The sequence below is a fragment of the Lepidochelys kempii genome, chromosome 3 (genome assembly GCF_965140285.1).
Source record: "Lepidochelys kempii isolate rLepKem1 chromosome 3, rLepKem1.hap1, whole genome shotgun sequence".
NCBI classification, from domain to species: Eukaryota; Metazoa; Chordata; order Testudines; family Cheloniidae; genus Lepidochelys; species Lepidochelys kempii.
Genome location: NC_136382.1, coordinates 208,241,678 through 208,265,952, shown reverse-complemented (window position 1 = coordinate 208,265,952; position 24,275 = coordinate 208,241,678). Strand labels below are relative to the sequence as shown.

The window sequence follows — 24,275 nt, the reverse complement described above, 5'->3', positions numbered from 1 at the left end:
TGTCATGAGAGAAGACCGTCTGACCTTGGATAGGCTGGTGGAAAGCGGAGATGGCCGCAAGGTGCACTCTGATGGAAGAATGTGCCAGACCCCGGTTCCTGAGCTGCAGTAAGTAGTCCAAGATGGACTACACTGAAGAGCGCGAGGGAGAAACGCTGTGCTCCAACGCCCAGCAAGAAAACCTGCTGGATGGACCTCCTCCGAGCAGGTACGCTCCTCTGGATTTAACCACAGAGCATCCATGTCAAGAGGTGTAGACACTCAAGTTTGGGGTGTAGGATCCAACTGTGATCTTGTGACAGCAGGTCCGGACAGCAGGGAAGGGGCCAGGGAGGGGACGCCGACAGGCTCATGTGGCAAGGCCACACAGGGGCGACCATGATAACCTGTGCCTTGTCCCTCTTGATCTTTACTGGGACCTGGCTGACCACAGGGATCAGAGGGAACGTGCACATAAACTGGAGGGTGTAGCTGTGTGCCACCGTACTGAGGACCCAGCAGTCCAAAGTTATCCCTGACCATGCCAGGAGGGAAAAGGAAAGGTGGTTGCAAAAAACTGGGAAAAATCAGATCCAGGAAATGGACTGGTAGCTCGCCCTTGGGCGTACCCTCAAAACGACTTTTTAGCTCCTTGCTTGAAATGGGTCGAGCCCAACCAGGCAGAGAGTGGGGGTGGGTGACTCGTGCGCCATCTATAGCCCTTGGGCTTTTTGTGCAGTGGGTCCTGCCAGGGCTGGCTCTCTTGCCCCTGGGGAAGTTGCGATTTGAACCGCTTACATGCTGGGCTCGGAAAGTAGAGCTCGAGAGTTTTTAGGGTAGTTCGGGAGTCCTTCAGCCCATGTAATTTGTTGAACATCTGCTCTGCAAACAGGGCCTGGCCGTCAAAGGGAAGGTCCTGAATCAAATGCTGACCCTTGGAGGACAACCCAGAGAGGAGCCGCCAGGACATTCACCGCATGGAGATGGCGGACACCATGGTGCGGGCGGTGGAGTCTGCTGTGTCAGATGCTGCTTGAAGGGTTGGAGGCAGCTGTGCCCTCGTCAAAGAGCACCCATAATTCTTTACAGGAACCTTTGGGGGGCAGGGGCAGCATTCTCGAATTTAGCTGCAGACTGCCACATATTAAAGTCGTAGTGGCCAAGGTGGTTGGCCAACCTCAACTGTAAGCTAGACGAGGAATAAATTTTCCATCCAAACAAGTCCAGTCGCCTGGAGTCTATTTTTGGGGGTAGCTCCAGGTTGCCCCTGGCATTCCCTGTGCTTAACTGCCTTGACCACCAGGGAAGGATGGGAGTAAAGGTATTTGTGCCCCTTAGTCGGGACAAAGTACTTACGCTCTGCCCATTTGGCAATGAGGGGCAGAGAGGAGGGGGTTTGCCACAAGGCGCTGGATATCTTCAATACCCCTTCATCAAGGGGAAAGGCCACCCTAGCAGGGGCTATGGAGGAGAGGACATCAAACAGGGAGTCTGCTTGCTCCTCCAACTCCTCTGCCTGCAGGCCAAGGTTGGACAAGACCTTTTTCAAACAGCTCCTGGTGCGCCGTAGCATCATCCTGAGGAACCGGGTGAGGGGGCTCCGTGATGGCCTCGTCCGGTGATGAGGAGAAGGCCAGTACCGCGGATTCCATGGCACCAATTTGTGGTCCAGCAGGCTCTTCACCTTAGTCCACATGTACTTGTGGGGGTCTTATCCCCTGGGGCCTCAAGCACCGGAGGGAGTTGGGTTGTTGAGGCCACAGGCCTGTCAGAGGCTCCTGACACCAAGTGAGCAGGCTGGGAGAACCCCCACGGGTTTCAGGGTACCACAGCGCTGGCCACTAGGAAGGTTTCAGTACTGACGATGCAGGCAGCACAAAGGGTCTGGGAGACTGCCCCAGCGATGTGGAGCCATAACCGGAGCGATTGCTACCCAGTGACCCAGAATCACTGGAGTGGCGACTCCATGCCTGTTGATAATCATGGTCGCGTCTAGGGGAGGACCAGTCCGAGCGGAACGCGTGCCTCCATGGGGACCTCGGTGACTAGCAGCGCTCGGCGGATCCGCGCCAGTGATCCACACCTCACGCTTCGAGACCGTAACTGGGACGAGGAGCGGGACCTGGAGGTATCGCGGGCCGGGTGCCGGGGTGATCTCCCTGAGTATGGTGACACTCATCTTGGGGATCGCTGGAGGGGCCCACAGCTCCAGTCCTCTGATCATTCCCAGGATCTGTAATGGTGTTCTGGTGACGCAAAGGGCCGGTCCTGATGCTCCTACCGGGAAGCGCGTGCCTCCGTGGGTCTGTGCCAGGTAACTGGCGAGGTCCACCTCGAATCCCACTGCTGGTGCCCAAGGTCTAGTGACCGTAGAGGGCTCTGATGCATCTGCCTCTCTCACTCCAAGGCATGATAGCTTCGAGCGGGTGAACGGTAGCAGGCAGGACGTCCCCAATGATGGGGAGTGGTACCGTTGGGGTGAGGACGGTTGGAAGGTCCCCAGGCGGGCTTACCCCAAGGTCTGGGCCCTGCTGGGGCTGGTGTGGGCGGCACCAGGACAGTCAGGATTTCCTGTGTGGCCTGGAGCGCTTAAGGAGTCGAGGGCACCTGAAACTGATGAAGGCCTGCCTCTGTGTCCGACCCTTCCAGGCAAGGAATGGGGTGGGCTGCATCGCTCGACATGAGCTGGGGAGATGAGCCTCCCAGAATAGGTCTTAACTCGCCCCAAGCCTCGTCCTTCCCCTTGCTGGAGTGAGTGCCAACTTCATCAAGAGCACTTTGAGTCTGATCTCAAGTTCTTTCTTAGTCCTAGGTTTAAAGGACTTGCAGTTTCGACACTTATGTGCCCTTCACCGAGGCAACTGAGACAGCTACTATGCGGATCGCTCACAGGCATTGGATGTTTGCAGCGATCATAGGGCTTAAAGCCTGGGGACAGGGGGATGCCCTGTCCCCCGGCTAAGTCCCCGATGGAATTAACAAGACTAACTACTGCTAAGGGCTAACTAAGTCAACTACTAACTACGTACAGTAACTTTACAAGAACTCTAGTTCATACGAACGAAGCCTAAGGAATGCTAGTAAGAGCAGCGAACATTCTGTGCACCATCACTGGCAGCAAGAGGGAACTGGGGGGGGGGGGAAGCCAGCAGCACCCCTTATATCACGCCATGCAAGCGCCACTCCAGAGGGCGCCAGAGGCACTCCCCTATGGATACTGCTGAGGGAAAAACTTCCGGCACTGGTGAATGTGGCGAGCACACACACCTAATGTGGAATCGACATGAGCAAGCACTCAAAGAAAAACTAAATATTACTGAAAGACATTTCAACCACAATTTGCAATTTGATACCATGTCTCTCACACTCAAACACACCACCATATACTGATTAAATTCACACCAACCCTATATTAATCATCAAAACATGTGAACATATAACCAATACACATGGTCAGAGTAAAGGCTGCATGTTGGCTGTTTAGCATGAGGATATAGACAAAAATGTGCTTTTGTGGATAGAGGAAGGGATGTAGTTGTAGTTAAGAAGAGGAAATAATAAGTGGAGTGTAGATAGATGTTGAATAACTGTTTCTTATTCCCTTGGATTTTGTCTGTGTTGGTGGGAGATGTTAACTCAAAGTTAATAATTTTTTAATGCACCGTTACTTTGTTTATAACAGCTAAATGTTTAAATGTATTACATAAAGGTATGTTTACAGTAACGTAACAGTAAGGCCACAGTGGAAACAGTAAGATGCACTACGAACCTGGGCGCCCCATCATCTCAGGCATTGGCACCCTGACAGCAGGATTGTCTGGCTATGTAGACTCCCTCCTCAGGCCCTACGCTACCAGCACTCCCAGCTACCTTCGAGACACCACTGACTTCCTGAGGAAACTACAATCCATCGGTGATCTTCCTGATAACACCATCCTGCCCACTATGGATGTAGAAGCCCTCTACACCAACATTCCACACAAAGATGGACTACAAGCCGTCAAGAACACTATCCCCGATAATGTCACAGCTAACCTGGTGGCTGAACTTTGTGACTTTGTCCTCACGCATAACTATTTCACATTTGGGGACAATGTATACCTTCAAATCAGCGACACTGCTATGGGTACCCGCATGGCCCCACAGTATGCCAACATTTTTATGGCTGACTTAGAACAACGCTTCCTCAGCTCTCGTCCCCTAACGCCCCTACTCTACTTGCGCTATATTGATGACATCATCATCATCTGGACCCATGGAAAAGAAGCCCTTGAGGAATTGCACCATGACTTCAACAATTTCCATCCCACCATCAACCTCAGCCTGGTCCAGTCCACACAAGAGATCCACTTCCTGGACATTACAGTGCTAATAAACAATGGTCACATAAACACCACCCTATACCGGAAACCTACTGACCACTATTCCTACCTATATGCCTCCAGCTTTCACCCCGACCACACCACACGATCCATCGTCTACAGCCAAGCTCTGCGATACAACCGCATTTGCTCCAACCCCTCAGACAGAGACAAACACCTACAAGAGCTCTATCAAGCATTCTTACAACTACAATACCCACCTGCGGAAGCGAAGAAACAGATTGATAGAGCCAGAAGAGTTCCCAGAAGTCACCTACTACAGGACAGGCCTAACAAAGAAAATAACAGAACGCCACTAGCCGTCACCTTCAGCCCCCAACTAAAACCCCTCCAACGCATTATTAAGGATCTACAACCTATCCTGAAGGATGACCCAACACTCTCACAAATCTTGGGAGACAGGCCAGTCCTTGCCTACAGACAGCCCCCCAACCTGAAGTAAATACTCACCAACAACCACATACCACACAACAGAACCATTAACCCAGGAACCTATCCTTGCAACAAAGCCCGTTGCCAACTGTGCCCACATATCTATTCAGGGGACACCATCACAGGGCCTAATCACATCAGCCACACTATCAGAGGCTCGTTCACCTGCACATCCACCAATGTGATATATGCCATCATGTGCCAGCAATGCCCCTCTGCCATGTACATTGGTCAAACTGGACAGTCTCTATGTAAAAGAATAAATGGACACAAATCAGATGTCAAGAATTATAACATTCATAAACCAGTCGGAGAACACTTCAATCTCTCTGGTCACACAATTACAGACATGAAGGTTGCTATCTTATAACAAAAAAACTTCAAATCCAGACTCCAGGGAGAAACTGCTGAATTGGAATTCATTTGCAAATTGGATACTATTAATTTAGGCTTAAATAGATACTGGGAGTGGCTAAGTCATTATGAAAGGTAGCCTATTTCCCCTTGTTTTTTCCTACCACCCCCCCTCCCCCCAGACGTTCTGGTTAAACTTGGATTTATGCTGGAAATGGCCCACCTTGATTATCATACACATTGTAAGGAGAGTGGTCAGTTTGGATGAGCTATTACCAGCAGGAGAGTGAATCTGTGTGTGTGTATGGGGGTGGGGGGGTGAGAAAACCTGGATTTGTGCTGAAAATGGCCCACCTTGATTATCATACACATTGTAAGGAGAGTGATCACTTTAGATAAGCTATTACCAGCAGGAGAGTGGGGTGGGAGGAGGTATTGTTTCATGGTTTCTGTGTATATAATGTCTTCTGCAATTTCCACAGTATGCATCCGATGAAGTGAGCTGTAGCTCATGAAAGCTTATGCTCAAATAAATTGGTTAGTCTCTAAGGTGCCACAAGTACTCCTTTTCTTTTTACGAACTAAGAATGAGCCTGATCCTGCATTTGTTTAATATTGAGCAAACTGATAGAGCATTTGTCAGATCAGGCCTTAAACTCCATATCAAACACCAAAGAAATGCTTACAAACAAATAGGAAGGAAGCACAATTAACTGCTATATAATTACTGAAACCAATTCATTTGTTTGTTTGTGAACCTTTGAAGCCCAGTTCAACTCTCAGGTATGTCCACACAACTCCAACTGACTTAAATGGGAGTTTGCACAGCAGAGCAGAATTTGACACTTAGGTCTATGAAAACATACAATGCTGCCCACTGTTACACAGTTTCAGCATATTTTTTCACCTTGAGTATGTTGCTTAAGGATCCAATCCTGTCCCCACTGACATCAAGAGGAATTTTGTCAATGACTACAATGGGAGGTATATTTGGCCCAGGTAAGTTGACATCAAGAGGAATTTTGTCAATGACTACAATGGGAGGTGTATTTGGCCCAGGTAAATTGTCGTGTACAGTTTTACTGCAACTGGTTTTCCTGTACTATTTTTGCTACTTTCCCACAAAAGTACACATTGCCACAGGATGAGTTATGTGTACTTGTCTAAGGATGTAGAAATAAACTGAATTACATTCTTTTTAGAAATCCCCACACACTGCTTGGTGTCACTTGTATTACCTATAGGATTAGGCTTCGGGGGAGGCAACCGAGGAGGGGGTGGTCTAGGTGGAACTTGTGATGTTGACTTTGCTGGACCGTCTGAAACAGGACATCTCTTGATCGTTCCTTGATTATCATCTTCAGAAGAATGACCTTCCTGTGGTATGCAGATGGATTTAGGCTGAAAAATAAATAACTATATTAATGAATACAAACAAAGTAATCTATCTAGGCATTTATACCACACTCATCAGAGCTCTGTATTGTATGTATCCCATGAGTGTACTGATAAAGAAAACTGTATGCTCTGTTAAGCAAGACAACGTTTACTGCAGAAAAATGCTTAGCAATAAAAAAAGTTTCTTGTACTAACAGAAAACTCAAATTATTAAGCAGTGCACTGAAATCATGACTGGTCTGCTGAAATGTCACTACTCATGTCAGGCTCTGCATTCTAGGTGGTCAGGCCTGGTGGTTGGAGCAGTGGTCATAGCTGGACATAGAATCAAGACCGGGCCAAGGGTATCACTGATACGAGGGTTCAGGGACAGGCCGTGGGTCAGAGTCTGTGGACAAGCAAAATCATGATCACAGTCAGAAACAGGCCAACATTCAAAGCCAGGCTGGAGTCAGTCTAAGGGTCAGGAGGCAGGGGCAGAGCTGGAGGAGAGGCGGGGTAGGGCACGGACAAGGCTGAAACGGGCTGGAACAAGGCTCAGGCAAGGCTAGGGCAGGAACAGGAACTGGACCGAGAGCAGGCTGGAAGCCTAGGGAGTCTAAGACTGCGAGGCAGTAGGCGCGTTCCTGGACAAGTAGTGTGGTTGCACAGACTGCCTTGCAGCTCTGACAGGGTCAGAGAAATACCTGTGCCTGGGGGTCATCTGACCTGGTCCCTGTTCAGGGATAGGTTGCTGCAGCATTCTTGAGGGCTGAATCACTGCAGGCTCTGCTTATGGGATAATCAGTGCAAGGAGTTGCTGCAGCATGCCTGAGCTATAAGACTCTGCAGCAGGCTCTGTTGGAGGAGTGAGTCATGACACCTATTGAGGCTCTGGGGGATCTAAAGGTCACCCCACCACCACCAGTCTAACAGGAGGAGCCACTGGACTCAGGCATCAAGAGATTATGGGGGAGAACAAATGATAAACAGTGACAGGACTGAGGGTCACAGGGTCAAACACAGGGATCCAGAGGGGGACCCCGAGGGGTGAGGCATGGCAGCTGAGTAAGCTGGCTGTGGGTTTGGCCCACAGCTTATGTCCAACAGGTAATCAAACCAGAGGTATTTAAGATAAAGTATAGAGCTGAATTATCAGAATGGAGGCTGGATATCATAGTTACCTTGAGCTGACCTTTGGGACTTGGAAACATGACCACAGGTCTATGTTTTTGGGAGGACCCCAAATCAGTACATGGCTGCAGAGGGCAGTGTCAAGCAGAGACACAATGATGGCACTAAACCTGTCGCTAGCTCCCTCCCAGTCATCCATCTGAAGCTGAGCTGGTTCTTCTGTGAACTCTGACAGAGACATGGGCACTTCAGTTGCACAGGAGGACTACTGTAGACAGGCATGAAAAGGGTAATCCATTCATCCCATCTTTTCTGGAAACAGCTTGGCTATCAACTTTATATAGCTAGCCCAGTCAAGGAGCAGGTAGAAAGATCTGCAAACCATCGACAGTTCTTAAATCTAGTCTGTGCCTTTTCGCTTAGTTGTTTCCCTCCTGTATACAGGCAAATTGGAGTAGCAGTGACCTCAGTTCTCCTGCCCCACTAATCCCTTTTCTTTTGTCTTTTTTTCCAATGCATTAAGTACAAACAAGTTTTCTTAGGCATCAGGCATGCATCTGTCCTTGCTCTAGTTCTTCTTTTCTACCACACCTTGTTATTATAACAAATGACAGAATGCCACTTTGCATTCGAGTCTGGGTTCCAGCAAACACGTAATGGACTTACACAGCAGTGTTTTGTATTTTCCAAAATGCTACTCAAACATTAATTAACCCTCACCATGTCAGGTGCTTGGATAACGGTGCTAAGCATGGTACAAATGCTTAAACAGATACATATATAATTTCCATTTTATAGATCGGGAAATAGACACAAAGGGAAGTTGGTGTCCCCCAACACATAGTAAGTCAGAGTAAGACCCAGGATTAAAAAAAGTGAGAAATCTTCAATGCTTGCCTCAGATACCTAGAACTTGCTGGCTTTCATATTACTCTTCCACAGCAGGCAAAATACATCGAATCAAGTCTTAAACTGCCTTTTTTTTTTTTTTTTAAACAAACATTGTTCCCATTTATGGCTTCGGCACTATAAAGCAACTGAATTGTCTGTTCTGCATTTTTGTTATTGTTATTGACTGTCCTACTCTTGGAACCTTAAGACCCCAAGTTTGTCTATCACTCTTGCTCATTACCTCAGCATTCACAGCACCAGCTGAAGATGGTGCAGAGATGGAAGACCCTGCTTATGTGTGGCCTTTACTGATGCAGCTTTCTTGCCCTACAGTGCCATCCATAGGACATTTCACAAGAGTTTATGTCTGCTGTTCTGTGGTCAATTATGAGAAGTGGAAGACTCGTGGTTAATTAATATCTACAGAACATGGAGGCAGCCATAACTGGCAAGGTCAGGTTGTGCTAGTTGCAAGGCTCGCAAAGGTCCCAGTTGTAAAATGGAAAGGTACAGCACTCCCTGCCGAGGAAGGGAGCAATCACAAATGTAACAGCAGGCTCATTAGGCTAGAATCCACTGGAGCCAGGAACCCCATGGGCCCACTGAGCTGCAGAACTGGCTGGGCAGTGGGGAAGGGTAACACTAGGCTCCAGGGGCCTGTGACTTCATCGAGCCCAAGGAGAGGGCTGGTGCGCATGCTACTCTAGGGTCAGAATCTGCAGAGTGAGGAAATAAAAATGAGATCCATCAGAAGAGTATGAAAGGAAAAAAGCCTGGAAAGAAGAAAACAGCAGAGGCAGACAGCACAAGTGTAGACTGCAGCTTTTAGCTGCAGATATATGGTTGCAAGAGACTGGGCAAGATGGCTTCTAACAGACTCTTAAAGGGCAAAGTTTTGATGCCAAAACACAGGATTCCTATAGACCTCTCTGCACAGCTAAAAGCAGGCATGATTAACCCACCCAGAATTGGTGAACTGACACACTCAGAATAAGATATAGGATTTTTTGCACCTTTTAATTTACTTTGAATGTACAATGAAATTGTAGATCAGTTTTCATGTAAGTGACAGAATTTGAAATCTGATCTGTGCAGACAACCATTTAAGTATCCCATCATTGCATCTGAAGTTAGTAGTCAGACTTTTGCTGTGGTGGCCCCTGTGGTGGGAATTCCTGTCTCCCCAGCCCCAAATCCTTCTAATACCCAATCTAATCCCTTCCTAAATATTAATGGTACAATCATAAATACCATTTCTGTATTGCTGAATACTACAGATTATATTATACATATTTTCCCAAATTAGAGATGTACACAAATATCTGAAAGGTCAAATCTCACCTTGATAAATCTGGGACCAAAAGAAGTTTTGAGTAAAGTTTTCAAAAGTGCTTAAGTCAATGAAACTCCTAAATCATTTAGGCACTTATGACTTTAAAAAAAGTATCTTTTTAGCATATTTCTTCCCTTATGTAATACAGTGGAAAAACCTGCTTACCTTCGGTGGTAAAGGAGGTGGCACTTTAGGTTTAATTGTAGCGCTACAAAGAAAACAAGTACAGATCATTTAGAAGTTATCCAAATACAGATCTCTGACATCCTCACAATGCTTTATTCTTCATACGGTCACGTAGGATTTATTTTTAAAACACTATACAAATAATTGAAACATCCTGAGCTTTTTGATCAATACCAGTGTTGCTTCTAAATACTTGCACTACGTATATTTTCAGTGTTGCTCCCTCCTTTGCCCCAGATACAAGCAGGAGGAACCCAAGTGCCCCCGGAGACCTCCCCTGAAGTCATAAGTTACTATTTTGAAATGCTCAGCTGTTGAGGCTATATGGACTTGTGCAGGAGAAGAGAGGAGAGATTCTTAACAGGGAGACTTAGAGAGGACACAGCACGAGTCTAGTATGTGTTGAAAGAAAAGAGGAGGGAATTTAACACTTAAGTGCGAAATAGAGGATATTAGTTGGATTTACTAAAAAAGTATTTGTGGTCGTGTGGAATGATGATGATTATATCGGATTACAATAGGGTGTTGAGGTGTGCGGCACGTGACCACACCTGGGGACTCCACATAGCTGGGCTGTGGCTGAGGACAGTGCACACCTACTAAATGGCTGCTCACCTCATACTGGCCTATCAGGAAGAATTTCCAAACTCCACATTGCTTACCCTGAGGCTACTGAATACCTAAAGCATGTGATGCCTACCTAAGCCCTTTTGACACTTTTGATTTTTTTTTTAAACTTGTACAGCTTGACAAAATTGGAGAAATGGGCTGAAATCAAGAAGATGAAATTCAGTGAAGTGCAAAGTACTACACTTAGAAAGGAAAAATCAAATGCACAACTACAAAATGGGGAATAACTGGCTAGGTGGTAGTCCTGCTATAAAGGATCTGGGAGTTATGGTGGATTGCAAACTGAATATGAGTCAACAAGGTGATGTAGTTGTAAAAAAGGCTATATTCTGGGGTGTATTAACAGGAGTGTCATATTTAAGACAAGGGAGGCAATTATCCTGCTCTATTAGGCACTAGTGAGGCCTCACCTGGAGTACTGTGTCCATTTCATGGGGCTACGCTTTAGGAAAGGGGTGGACAAATTAGAGGGAGTCCAAGGGAGAGCAACAAAAATGTTAAAAGGTTTAGGAAAGCTTTCTGAGGTTGAGGAGGGGTTAAAAAACATGGGCATGTTTAGCTTTGAGAAAAGACGACTGATGGGGGACCTGATAAAGTCTTCAAAGATATTAAGGGCTGTTATACAGAGGACTGGGATCAATTGTTCTCCATGTCCACTAAAAGGTAGGACAAGTAGTAATGAGTTTAATTTGCAGCAAGGAAGATTTAGGTTAGATAATAAGAAAAAACTTTCTAACTCTCAGGACAGTTAAGCTCTGGAACAGGCTTCCAAGGGAGATTGTGGAATCCCCATCACTGGAGGCTTTTAAGAACAGGTTAGACAAAACACCTGTCAGGGATGGTCCTGTCTTAGCAGAAGAGGTTGGATGTCATGACTTTTTGAGGTCCCTTCCAGCCCTACATTTTTATGGTTCTATCATTCTGTGATCACTGTTTAATCTATTTTATATTTTGTATTTTCAACTTTTTTCCAATCTTTACTGTACGACCTGTGCATTTGCAAATAAGGATGATGAAAGCAGCAAACATCATTCCTTGGACGGCTCATGGACCTGATCATTGGATTCTTCATATCAACCATATGCAAAGCAGCAGATCTGCTCACAGCATATTATTAACCTACTATTCGGTAATGTGATCAGTAATATCTTCAGGTTTTCCTTTTCCTTGCAGAATTCTGTGTGGTCCCGAGTTCTCACGAAGCAAATATTCAACAGCCTGTTCTTGGAGAAAAATATATCAGCATAAAACGAAAAGCTATTTCAAGTTTTTTTTCCCAGCACTGTGTTGTAAAGGATTTGCTGTATTTTTGGTCTTGCATTCCTACACTGTTGTACAGCCTGTTCTGTTAAAAATAATATTTTTCTTATCTTTTGGAAGTATAAAACATTTTGTGTGAACAATTTTGAGAATGCAGCCCTGTAATCTTGAATTCTTGCACAGAGTTTTAACTGCTTTTGAATTATGCTGTTCCAAAAAAAGGGATAAGAAAATATCCAAGAAGTGAGAACTATTTTGGAACACTCTTATCTTCCCTTGCCTGGTTTCCCTAAGACCTTCCAGAGAAGTTATATCCCAGCATAAGATCAGGTTTATTTTGGTTTGGAGAAAGGGAGTTGGAGAAGGATTTGGAAGAAGAGTTCAAAATCCAGTTTACACTAGGAACCTTGTTTCATCTTTAACAATGAAAGTAACTACCTTCTCTCTCATTTACCCTCACTCAAATCCTCTGTATCATATATCGAAGTTAAAATCTTGAAAATTTTCCTTTACATCCTTCTCTGCATCTCAGGCAGACATCACAGGATGCTATGTCATTGCTGGAAGACAGATCAGAGATGTTGGATTAGCTATCAACACTGGTTGCACAGAGGCTATTGGCCTGGATTGTGTCAGTGGCATCAACGGAATGGCTAACACAAAGTATCAGAACTGAAGGCATGGGGTATGGATCCTGGATATCGGTACATACAGAGCTCCTTGAGGGGTCCAGGCAGCATCAGCATTGGGACACAGCTTTGATGCACTTGAGTTGATGCAAAAAACTTCAACACAGCCAAAGTGATATGATTGAAGGAAGACACGATTCACCAGAGTACCCAAGCATTCAAGATATAAGACCCATGAATCCTTTCCTATCTTCAGGATTGTGGATTGCATCAACTTGAACGTGGCTGGGGTAGGTTGACACTTTGGTTGCTTCCATCGAGGGCAAAGGTGGTTGCATGTCAAGTGCCAAATGCACTCTTCAACAATGACTTGGTCTTGTGGAATTTGTGTGAGATAATGTAAGTGCTGAGCCCTCAATGTGCTCTATAGAAAGACACCAGGGGTTCAGCTGAATGCCTCCACGGTACTGAGGCAGAGCTTTAGACTTACTCCATCAAGCTGATATGAGGACGGATGCAGAGCTTTAGTGACCAGATGACAGCCATGAATGTGGAGAAGACACCCAAACCATGGAACATCTAGTGAAGCAGTGCCCTTCAAGATCCTTCTCTGGAGGAACAGCCTTGATTCATCCATGTCACCAGAAGCCACACAGTGCATGACAAACTTGAATGTCAGCCTTTAGTGGTGTTTTTCAAGTTGCCAAAAGAACAAGTAGAAGACTGAGCTGTTGGGACTGAACTGGCTCATTCACGGTTGATGCCTTCAAGGCTTCTTGCCAGACTTATAGAAAGTTTCAGAGAAAGCCAGTACAGACCTTCTGGTTCTCTCTCTAGGACCTGACTCTTTGTGGTGAAGTCTGTGAGCAAATCATGGTCCTTTTGGAGGCAGAGAACACACCAGATGTGTCTGTCCATAGGGAACATGGTCAGACTGAACTCAAAATATCTCTCGAAACTACTGGGCACTTTCTTACATAGCCTGAAAGAAATAATGAAACAAACCATAGAAACACAAAAGGCACATGAAAACATTGATGTGAAACTTCTGACTAAGCAGGAGCTAGGAGTAAGGATCCCTAGCATATCAAACAAAGCAGCCAGTGCAAAGTGCTCCAAGAAAGCAGGAGCCAAGAGGTTCAAAGTCCTGAGACATTAAGTAGGTGGCGTTGACTACAGACAGATATAAAGAGGAAAAAATGTTAAACAAAACTTAAGAGACATGAACTGAGCATTAGAAGAGGCATCAAACTGAGCTGGGTTGCAGCACAGACAACAGCATTGCAGCTATCCAACACAGCTTCTTCATCAAGTGCAATCAAAATGGAATTGGTGGAATGAAGTGCTGTGGGGATACCTACATTCCACTGCATAAGTGGCCTGAGCTATCCCACTCGAACAAACAGCTTTGAGCAAACCAAGTTCCTTGGTCACATGTAGGGGCATGGATCCAAGAGTAAGTTCTATCACAATCTTATCTTTGAAGATAATGCAGGTTTAAAAAAAAAAAGTTGTAAATGATGGCTTTTTTAAAAAAAAATTTAGAGGAAAAATTAAGAACTTTTCTACATGTGTCACTCATCTCAAATAGCATATATGCCCCATTTTGAAAAGGTCACTAATAAATAAATAACCATGTTTAATGAGATACCATCTGCCTCTGAAATCATGTACCACAAATGTAAGTATATTTAATATTCCTTTTCACTTCTCCTCTGCCTCTATTATAATTAAACTTAGATTTAGAATAGTCATATTATTTGTTCCACTGAAATTTAATATGAACTAAAACTTTCCAGTATGATATTTTTAATGTTGTAAATAATAATACACCAGGGTTTCTGTTGCAACAGATGATTTCATTAGCTCAGTGTAACTACACTAAAATTGGAAAACGGGGTAAACAGTGAGGTGGCAAAATTTATAGATTATACAAAATTACTCAAAATAGTTAAGTCCAAAGCAGACTGCGAAGAGTTACAAAGGGATTTCACAAAACTGGGTGACAAAATGTGAGATGAAATTAAATGTAGATAAATACAAAGTAATTAACAGTGGAAAACATCATCCCAACTATACGTACAAAATGATGGGGTCCGAATTAGCTCTTACCACTCAAGAAAGATCTGAGTCACTGTGGATAGTTCTCTGAAAACATCTGCTCAATGTGCAGTGGCAGTCAAAATAGCTAACAGAATATTAGGAATCATTAGGAAAGCGGTCTATATAAGACAGAAAATATAATGCCACTATATAAATCCATGGTACATCCACACCTTGAATACTGTGTGAAGTTCTGGTTGCTCCATCTCAAAAGAGATATATTAGAAATGGAAAAGATACACAGAACATCAACAAAAATCACTGGGTGATGGAACAGCTTCCATATGAGGCTGGATTAAAAAGACAGAATATTCAGCTTGGAAAGACAACTAAGAGGGGATATTTATATAAAATCATGAATGGCGAGGAGGAAGTGAATAAGAAAGCATTATTTAACCCCTTCCATAACACAAGGACCAGAGGTCATCCAATGAAATTATCAGACAAAAGGAAATACTACTTCATACAATGCACAGTCAACATATAGTACTTGTTGCCAGGGGATGTTGAGAAGGCCAGAACTGTAAGTGGGTTCAAAAAAGTACAGTAAAAGCTATTTTAAACCAGCATGCTGGAGTAACGGGGAGTGCCGGTAAATTAAAAATACCAGTTAACTCAGAGGGAGGGGTTTGGAGCGCAGGGGAGGAGTGTGGGGCAGCAGGGACATGGGAGGGGTTGTGGGGCATGGGCTCTGGGAGGAGGTTTGGGTTCGGGAGGGGGCATGGGAAGGGGCTCAGGGTGCTGGATGGGGAGAGCACTCACCTCCGGCGGCGCCTCGTCCCTGCTGCTCTTGGCAGAGGCGCAGCCAGGCAGCTCTGCAAGCAGGCACACAGTCTCCGTCTGCAGGCGCCATCCCCTGCAGCTCCCATTGGCCGCAGTTCCCGGCCAATAGGCTGAGAGCCACAGAGTCAGTGCTCAGGGAGAGGGGATGGAAGCAGCGTGCCTGCAGAGCCACCTGGCCACGCCTCTGCCAGCAATAGCAGGGACAGGGAGCTGCTTCTGGAGAGTCGCCGGAAGTGAGCGCTCCCCACCATCCAGCACCCCGCACCCATCCCACACCTCAACTCCCTGCTCCCAGACCCAAACTCCTGTCCAGAGCGCACCCCGCAGCCACTCCCACTCCCTAGACCCCTGCCGGCCTTGCACCAACTGCACTATAAACCGGACTTTCAGTGCAGATCAGAAATGCTGGTTTACAGAGCTTGCCGGTTGGCAAAGTGCTGGATAGAAGAGCTTTTACTGTAGATAAGTTCATGAAGGATAGGTCCACCGATTGCTATTAGCCAAGATGGTCAGGGATGCAACCCCATGTGCCGAGCGTCCAAAGCCTCTGACTTCCAGAAGCTGGGAGTGGATGATGGGATGGATCATGTGATAACTGCTCCGTTTTGTTCATTCCCTCTGAAGCATCCAGCATTGGCCACAGTCAGAAGAGAGGATACTGAGCTAGGTGGACCATTAGCCTGACCCAATATGGCTGTTCTTATGTTAAAGAAAATAATTAAAAGATACTGGGAAAGAGCTGTACAAAGAGCTGAACATTAAAATATTTCAATATTTATGCAAATCAATAAGCAGAATAAAGCAAAACACCAGTGATGTGATCCAAACAGAGATTACTGTGATCTTGCTACTTTAAAAATATACCAGAAGAAAAATTAAAAAAAAAAAAATCAAGGTGTTCTCACATTCAGAATACAATTCAAACAGAATTAAGTTTTCAGCTACCCAGGAATCAGAGAGCGGATACATCAAAATAAAAAATTACTTACTGTTTAGCATCATCCTCTGCATCATCATCATCTTCTAAATGTGCCACATGTCCCCTAAGGAAATGAACAAGGTACCATGGCTGAGTGCCCTTCATTAAAATGATTCTAGCTACTATGAAAGAATTCTGGTATGCAATACCTCAGGGGCTCCTTCTATACAGAATGTTATTATGTTGCTTTGTATTTTTATTTTCTTTTTCATTATTCTTTAAACCACAGATTCAGCCCAGACAAATGAGACCTCTCCCATACAATCTACTAATGCTCATTTGAAGGTAACAGGTGCAAGAAATCAATGTAAAAAACACTTTGAAACACACAAGAAAAAAATAAAGTTACCGCTGATGCAGTTCTTCTTCAACTGATTTTAGAAGACTCCTTCAAAATTAATAAGAATACAATTAATAACTGAACACAAACGGAAGAAAGCACTTGGAAAATAAGACACGAATAAAAGTTCTCAATTCAAAATAAGTTACTCTATTCTAATAAAATACACTGATTTTTTTGCTGAAGAATAATTTCATGGTTTCTATATAGCTACGTGATACTATTAAACAGTGTTTATCTACACTTATTAGTGTACTCCTAATTACTGTACCTGGCCATTACCTCTGTACTGCAAACTAGGGCTATTTTGGCTTATTTCAAAATTTACCTGTTTAAATTGAAACCAAGATACTTAAGATTAAATAGTATGTTATCATAAAAAGTAAAAGTGACAAAAAAAGATTAAACTATCTTTGTCAGGAGACCACTAGTCCCAATTTTATTATCTTAAAATTCACATCTTTCACAGTACTATGTTTTCCCCTCAAAATGCAGATTTCAACATGCTAAAAAATTACAACTTTAAGCCAATCTATGAAACTAAGCCCACTACATGCTAGCTGTCATGCAAACATCTGCATGCATCCATGCGACAGACAAGAGGGCAGCAGGATTTTTCCAGAAAGGAGGATTCCTGAAAATGTCAATATTATTCCCTATTGAAAAATAAAAAAGATCTACAGAATGAAGGAAATGCAATGCCTATACTTTCATCAAAATATTTATACAACATATCTATTATAAAGCTAGATATCAGGAGTTTGACTTGTATAGACAGTGTCATTTTAAATATAGGTTTCAGAGTAGCAGCCGTGTTAGTCTGTATTCACAAAAAGAAAAGGAGTACTTGTGGCACCTTAGAGACTAACCAATTTATTTTAGCATAAGCTTTCGTGAGCTAGAGACTAACCAATTTATTTGAGCATAAGCTTTCGTAATGCATCCGATGAAGTGAGCTGTAGCTCACGAACGCTTATGCTCAAATAAATTGGTTAGTCTCTAAGGTGCCACAAGTACTCCTTTTCATTTTAAATATAAAAGCACCTAAACCACTTAAAGTATCCAAGGCTGGAGAGAAGCAATGACTATTATCTCATTTCACACAGTGCGTGTATCTAGATACTACATTAAAACTCACAATGTAAAGTTTAACCTCTAAAGAACTTAATGACAAAAATGTAATGAACAACAAGATCTCTACAGATGTGTAAACGTTTTAAGTTCTTTTGTCTTTTTTTTTTTTTTTTTTTAAACACACACCACATGTAAGTACATCCCCATAACTGGCCAGATGACTTGGGCAGAAGGGCAATATCTTGCTGTAAGGGAAAGTTTGTCACTAAACAGACTCTGATATCTGAAACTGATAATGGCTGGTACGTTCTAGAGTTGATGGGAGTGACAGTCTCAGTATCTTGAGAGTACACCTCATTATGCTGAAAACTGTTCTACAACAATAATCACTCCAGCTGATATAGAGAGTTAGAAGTCAATAGCTGAAAAACTGCACTACTGTAAATAACGAAAGGTTTATCATGTTTTACTGCATAAACATAAAATTACATTTTACTACTACATTACCTGCTGTTTTAAATTTAAACAATGAATTTAAGTCTCAAATTTAAAGAAAAAGGAAAAATGCCCTCTTTTACTCACTTATTTGCACCTAAGAAGTAGCCACTCTGGGGACCATGACCATATTCTAGCTGCAGATCCTATAAATATAAGAGAAAGAGCTTTAAGATAAAAAGACAAGAAAGAGTTAAAAACACGTCACATGCTTGCCTCACCCTCTTCACTGTACGCAAGGCACACAACTAATTCTGTCCTACTGCCACTCTTGGCTCTAAACCCTCATTCAGAGGCCCCTTAAGCCTGGGTCTCTTCCATGCCCCAACTTTGCCATACCTCACATCTCAAAATTTCTCCATAAAACACACTTCTTTGATAAAGCCATTCAACCACAGTCCCCCTCCTCAGGGAAATACTGAGCTGGAAGAGCCTTTCCACTGATCACTCAAAAAAACCCAAACTACGAAAACAACAAACTTGTGGAACTAGAAAATGGTGTGTTACTCTTCAATTAGTCACACTACTTTTTACGGACTCCGCCCAATCTCTGCGTTCATTTTAACTGTATATATTTATATTGTCAGTTCTTCAGGGCAGATCTTGTAATGTCTGTAGTATACAATTGGTGCTATCCAAATAAATAATATGTAGGGAATACTGAAAATATTTTGTTTGTTTCAGTTATAAAGGCAACAAATATTTTAAGGATAACTATTATACAAAAAAACTATAGGTAAAATAAATGAGTGTATGAAATACTACATTAACCAAACATTAAAATTGCAAACTCAAGCACTTACAAATTACGAAGTGCTAGGTAACCTTAAGACTAAGTATGAGGTGGCAAGGAACCCCAAGAGGCACTACTCTCAAAAATTCTGAGCTCATGTACCAGAAAGCATGCTTATTTCAATAGTGGGAATAGGCAGAGTTCACCTTGAAGAACCAACATACTAGCATGTCCAAAGAGAAGACTATTAAAGCTATGGGATGTTTGTCTCTCCTCAGCTAGGTCAGGAGTGGAGAAGTATGTACACAAACTCCTTCCCCTAAACACTTGAGGTGCACCTACACTGGGAAATCAGTGATGTTTTAAGACATTAACATTTTTAGATACCACTTAGCAACTTGTATAGAACAGAACTCTCTCAAGTGTACCCCATTCCAGAAATAGCCGGTTCATCACCAAAGGATATCCTGGTAACACAGTGATGAGACTAGTACGGATCGATTAGACAGGCAACTACCCCACAGTGAAGGGGCACTCCATAGCCTGAGCCTCTCACTCTCCCATATGAAGGACATCCTCACAAAGAAGAAATGGTTACTTCACTCCTCAGGCTTCTCATCCCAGTCTCCCAGCCCAGCCAGTCCTAATCTCCTCCTCCAGGCTCAACGTCCAAGACCCAGTGTCCTCGCAACTCCCAGTCTCTCTCTCCACACACCAGTCTCTGTGCCCAGCCAGTCCCAGTTCCCAGCTCATCTGACCCCAGACTTCCAGTACTACCCTCTATCTTCTCAGACTTCTCATTCAGTCTTAGTCTCCCCACCCCTCAATTCCTTGTCCCATTCTCTTTGCCCAACCAGGTCCAATTCTCCCCGACATCCAAGTTCCTTTCCAGATCTGCCCACCCTCCTCATGCCTCATCCAACGTTGTTTGTCCTGCCAGTTCCAGTTTCCTTGCCCTCCCAGTCCTTCCATTCCTCCCAATCCCAGTGACAGTCACAGTTTCTCTCCCCAACCCTAAGCTACACCTTTCTCTCTCCCAGTCCACCTTTTATCCCCTTTGCATTCAAACCGGACAGCTTCCTCTCCCAGGCTGCCTGAGCCCAACAGAGGGGTCACTGAGAGGACAGGAGAGATTCTAAGGCCTGGTCTACACTACAAAGTTATGTTGACATAAGCTGCCTTGCATCAACCTGATGATTCCCTGTTCTGTTCATTCCTTCTGGTGCACCTGGCATCGGCCACGGTCGGAAGACAGGATATTGGACCTCTGGTCTGACCCGGTACGGCCATTCCTATGTTCTTAACCTAGTTGTGCATGTGTCTACACTTAAGTTTCTCCCCCACCGTAAGTCTCCTGTTACACCAACATAGTACTATCCCCTCCCCAAGCGGCTGTAAGCCAAGGTCAGTGTACAGAGGTCAATACAGCATGCATGTAGACACTGTTACCTATGTCAACCCTAACAATTCTCCAGCAGCTGTCCCAAAATGCGCCACACTGACCGCTTTGGTCACCACTGTGAATTCCACTGCCAAGAGGTCATGTAAACTAGGAGCCCGCCCTCCCTCCCTTTTAAAGCCCTGCAAATTTTGGAATTCCTTTTCTTGATTGCCCGGCTTGGCAAGCACACCAAGCAGCTCTCCACCGTTGAGTGCAACTGTCCAGCTGACCATGCTGGCTACGGGCTCCAGATGTGCTCCGACAAGAGACATGGAGTCTCCTGGGCCTGTAGAGAGAAGAGGCTGTGCAAGCATAGCTATGGACCAGCTGCAGAAACGTGGACACCTACAAGCAGGTTGCCCAGGGGATTCAGGAGAAGAGGTACTACAGAGACCAGTAACAGTGCTGCATGAAAGCCAAGGAGCTGTGCCAGGCATACCAGAAAGCCAACAATCGATTGGTGCTAAGCCACAAACCTGCTGCTTTTAAGACGAGCTGCCTGTCATACTCTGCGGAGACCCCACCACCACCCTGCACAATACCGACGATACCTCCCAAGAGTCCAAGTCACAGGCCTCACCAAGAGCAGCGAGGGGGAGGAGGAGGATGGGGGACTGATGATTGGGGGATCCAGCTGTGCAGTAAGCCAAGCTCTGTTTTTGATTCCACCAGTCCAACTAGTTGAGCACATGTGAGCCCAGGTCAGGGGAAGGAACCTCAGGTAAGTGTGTACATAAATTTTCCATTACAGGGATGTCCCCTGCCCACAGGACCATCACTTTTCATTAATTTACTTGTCCAAGAAGAGGTAGTTTTACAACCAAGAGAGGCAGAGATGCTATCGGCTTTTCAGTCCCCTCTAGAGTTAGGCAGTGGGGACCATGCAGAGCAGTTTCTTTATGTGCACAGGGATGCGCCTTGAATACCCGGAGATCTCTCAATGAAACATTCGTGGAGGTACTCTGCAATCTTCTGCCAAAAGGTTTCAAGGGATAGCTGCCTTATTTCTTCCTCTGCAGTAGGACGCTTTCCCATGTCAGTCAGGGATAACTTCGGCAGCGACAATTGCAGTACACAGGCTAGCAGAATACGGGCCCGGGCGGCTTTGGGATGCCAGCAGCAGCTGTACTTTCTGGGCTCTGTTACCCTCAGGAATGAGATATCAAATAAAATCACTGCCGCCTGTGGAAAACGGTGCCAGTATTTAGTGCCAATGCGCTATACCTAGATTTATGCAACCAAGCAAGTCTCTCCTCATTTCCCTAACCTCTGGTAGGCCATGGCTGGTACTGTGACTGACACCATGCATGAGCAATCCAAGCACGAGTGAGAAAGAGCATGAAGTGCTTTTAGGAGAGCAAGGGGAGTGAGTAAATGAGTGATGTCTGCACCTTAAGTTTCACTTTCCATACTGCATATACTAACAATGTGATCTCTGCGTTTTATCTGCAGATGCTGCCATTGTGGCCTTCCCCTCCACATTTGCAGAACATCTGAGCCAGATAAGGAGGCGAAAGAAGAGGACTCAGGATGATAATGTTCAATGAGATCCTGCAAGCCAGTGCTGCATCAAACAGTAAGCAAAGGGCCTGGACGGTGAACACTAGTGACAGGCTGGAGTAGAAAAGACTAGAGAGGAGAAAAATGCAGGCAAAGGAGACAGATGCACCATGACATAATGAGCCTTCTCAGACAGCAAAGAGAGATGCTGCACACTCTGGTAGACCTGCAGGTTCAACAATCCCAGGCTCGTCTCCCTCTGAAGCTCCCTGAAAACTCAATATTGGGACCTTCCTGTGCTGCTGCCCCCCCACCCCCCTGTCAACATTCCAGGTGGAATTAGGGGCTGCTACACTCCATCCTGGTGGACATTAAAAGACAATCGCAGCTTCACACACGTTGACCTGTGAAAGCCACGGTTGGTGTAGGTATAGCTGAAATGGGTATGAATGTTTTCCCCTTCATAAGTTTGGTCCTCTAATTTATTAAGTTTGAGTAAGTTTAAAATATATTTTAAAATTTCATGGAGGAGGGGAGTGTTGCACTAAATTCTGTTACAAAATAAATGTCTTATTTAAAACTTAACTCATCTTTATTGGTTTGCAACATCTGCTACCAAGTGCTTAACAGATCTGTAAGCAACCAATTACCAGTTGCTGATAGCGTGACAACTCTCAGGATAAACCACAAACAAAATTAATAGATAAAAACATAAGAACGGCCATACTGGGTCAGACCAAAGGTCCATCTAGCCCAGTATCCTGTATTCTGATAGTGGCCAACGCCAGGTCCCCCAGAGGGAATGAACAAGTAATCATCAAGCGATCCATTCCCAGTCACTCATTCCCAGCTTCCGGTAAACAGAAGCTAGTGATGTACTGACAATGTTATATTCCTATATGTACAGCAATCACCACGTAATTCCTAACAGGCCACAAAAGAGCAGGGCCAGGTAGTGTACAGTACAACAACAAGTGTTACTGTGGCTCAATGTTAAAATGGTCTTTCAAAGCCACCCTGGGCCCAGTGCAAGGGAAAGACCTTTGGATAAGTGTACATAAAATTTTCCCTTACAGGGATGCCCCCCTCCTTGACAGCATTTGACTTTTCATTAATTTACTCATCCCAGAAGAGGATGCATAGTTCCAGACTGAGCTCTTCTAATGGCTGTGTCTGGCTGTTCAAACTCAGCAGACAGCTGCTCCACCTCCATCCTGGTGGAAAGGTTTCTCCCCTTTGCTTCACGTACGTTATGCAGGACACAGCAGCTAGCTATAACCATTGGACCACAAGAGGGAAACACAGGTGGTAGTTGCCCTGAATTGTGACACCTTCCCTTTAGACACTACACAGCTATCTAGACAGAGAAATTTCCCACCTTAAGTGAAAAGTGTTCTGAATATAAATTCCAAAAAACTAAGACACAAATTCGTATAAAAATGGAAAGCGAAGGTCCTATGCTGGACAGAGCTAAAGTGTCTGTCTACTTTAATTTACACATTCTATAGTACATGACAGTGTACATTCTGCAGGAGTGACAGAAAATTTAATAAGAGAAAATAAGTAATCCTCTACAAAATATAAAATATTCTTTATCTGTCACTGATGGTTACATGCCCTGCAATTATTTTTTTTTTATGAAAGTGACATCTGTCAGTTTTACTTATGCTTATATATTTTAAAAGGACAAAACCTTTGTTTTTATCCAGTTTACTACCATGCTGTCTGCTAGCATTACTAGACTATGTTTTCAAATGGGCATTTATGTTCTTCACTTCCTGTTCTAAACTGCTGTATTGTGTTCCTGTTTGCTTTTCAAACATTACTGTATTTCACCCATATGTGGCTGTACTTCATTGCTGGATAAAGTAATTCCTTATGTACACTAAAATCCATCAGTGGGGAGTAAGGGAGTTTGTAAAGACTGAGATTTGGATAAAAACTGTACCCTCATCTCCATCCAAATGCTTTGAGTTTGAAAGTTTTATAAAACTTTCAGATACATATTTGATGAACAAATACACACATATATATACCACACTATCTTTATACCATTATCTAACACACACAAGGTGGTAACATTAGTTGATTTGAATTAATATGCCGCACATGAACGTAAAAAACACTAAATTAAATAAATCTGACTGAGCCCTGTTTTTCAAAATAATATTGCAAGATATACACTCATCAATGGGATATGGAAAAAGTATTAAATTATCTTAATATGATCCACAAAATTT

The 24,275-nt window shown here is 44.2% G+C and overlaps 1 protein-coding gene across 7 annotated transcripts in view; it reads right to left on the bottom strand.

Moving 5' to 3' along the window:
• MAP4K3 (mitogen-activated protein kinase kinase kinase kinase 3) overlaps positions 1-24,275 on the bottom strand; it is a 150,720-nt gene that overhangs the window by 43,386 nt on the left and 83,059 nt on the right. For all 7 annotated transcript variants that reach the window (XM_073339816.1, XM_073339812.1, XM_073339813.2 and 4 more), the window contains 5 exons: positions 18,449-18,507; positions 16,802-16,840; positions 16,463-16,516; positions 10,048-10,090; positions 6,386-6,548 (listed from right to left, as the gene is read on the bottom strand). In XM_073339816.1, the coding sequence (XP_073195917.1) occupies positions 6,386-6,548; positions 10,048-10,090; positions 16,463-16,516; positions 16,802-16,840; positions 18,449-18,507 (358 nt within the window). The remainder of the gene's footprint in view (positions 1-6,385; positions 6,549-10,047; positions 10,091-16,462; positions 16,517-16,801; positions 16,841-18,448; positions 18,508-24,275) is intronic.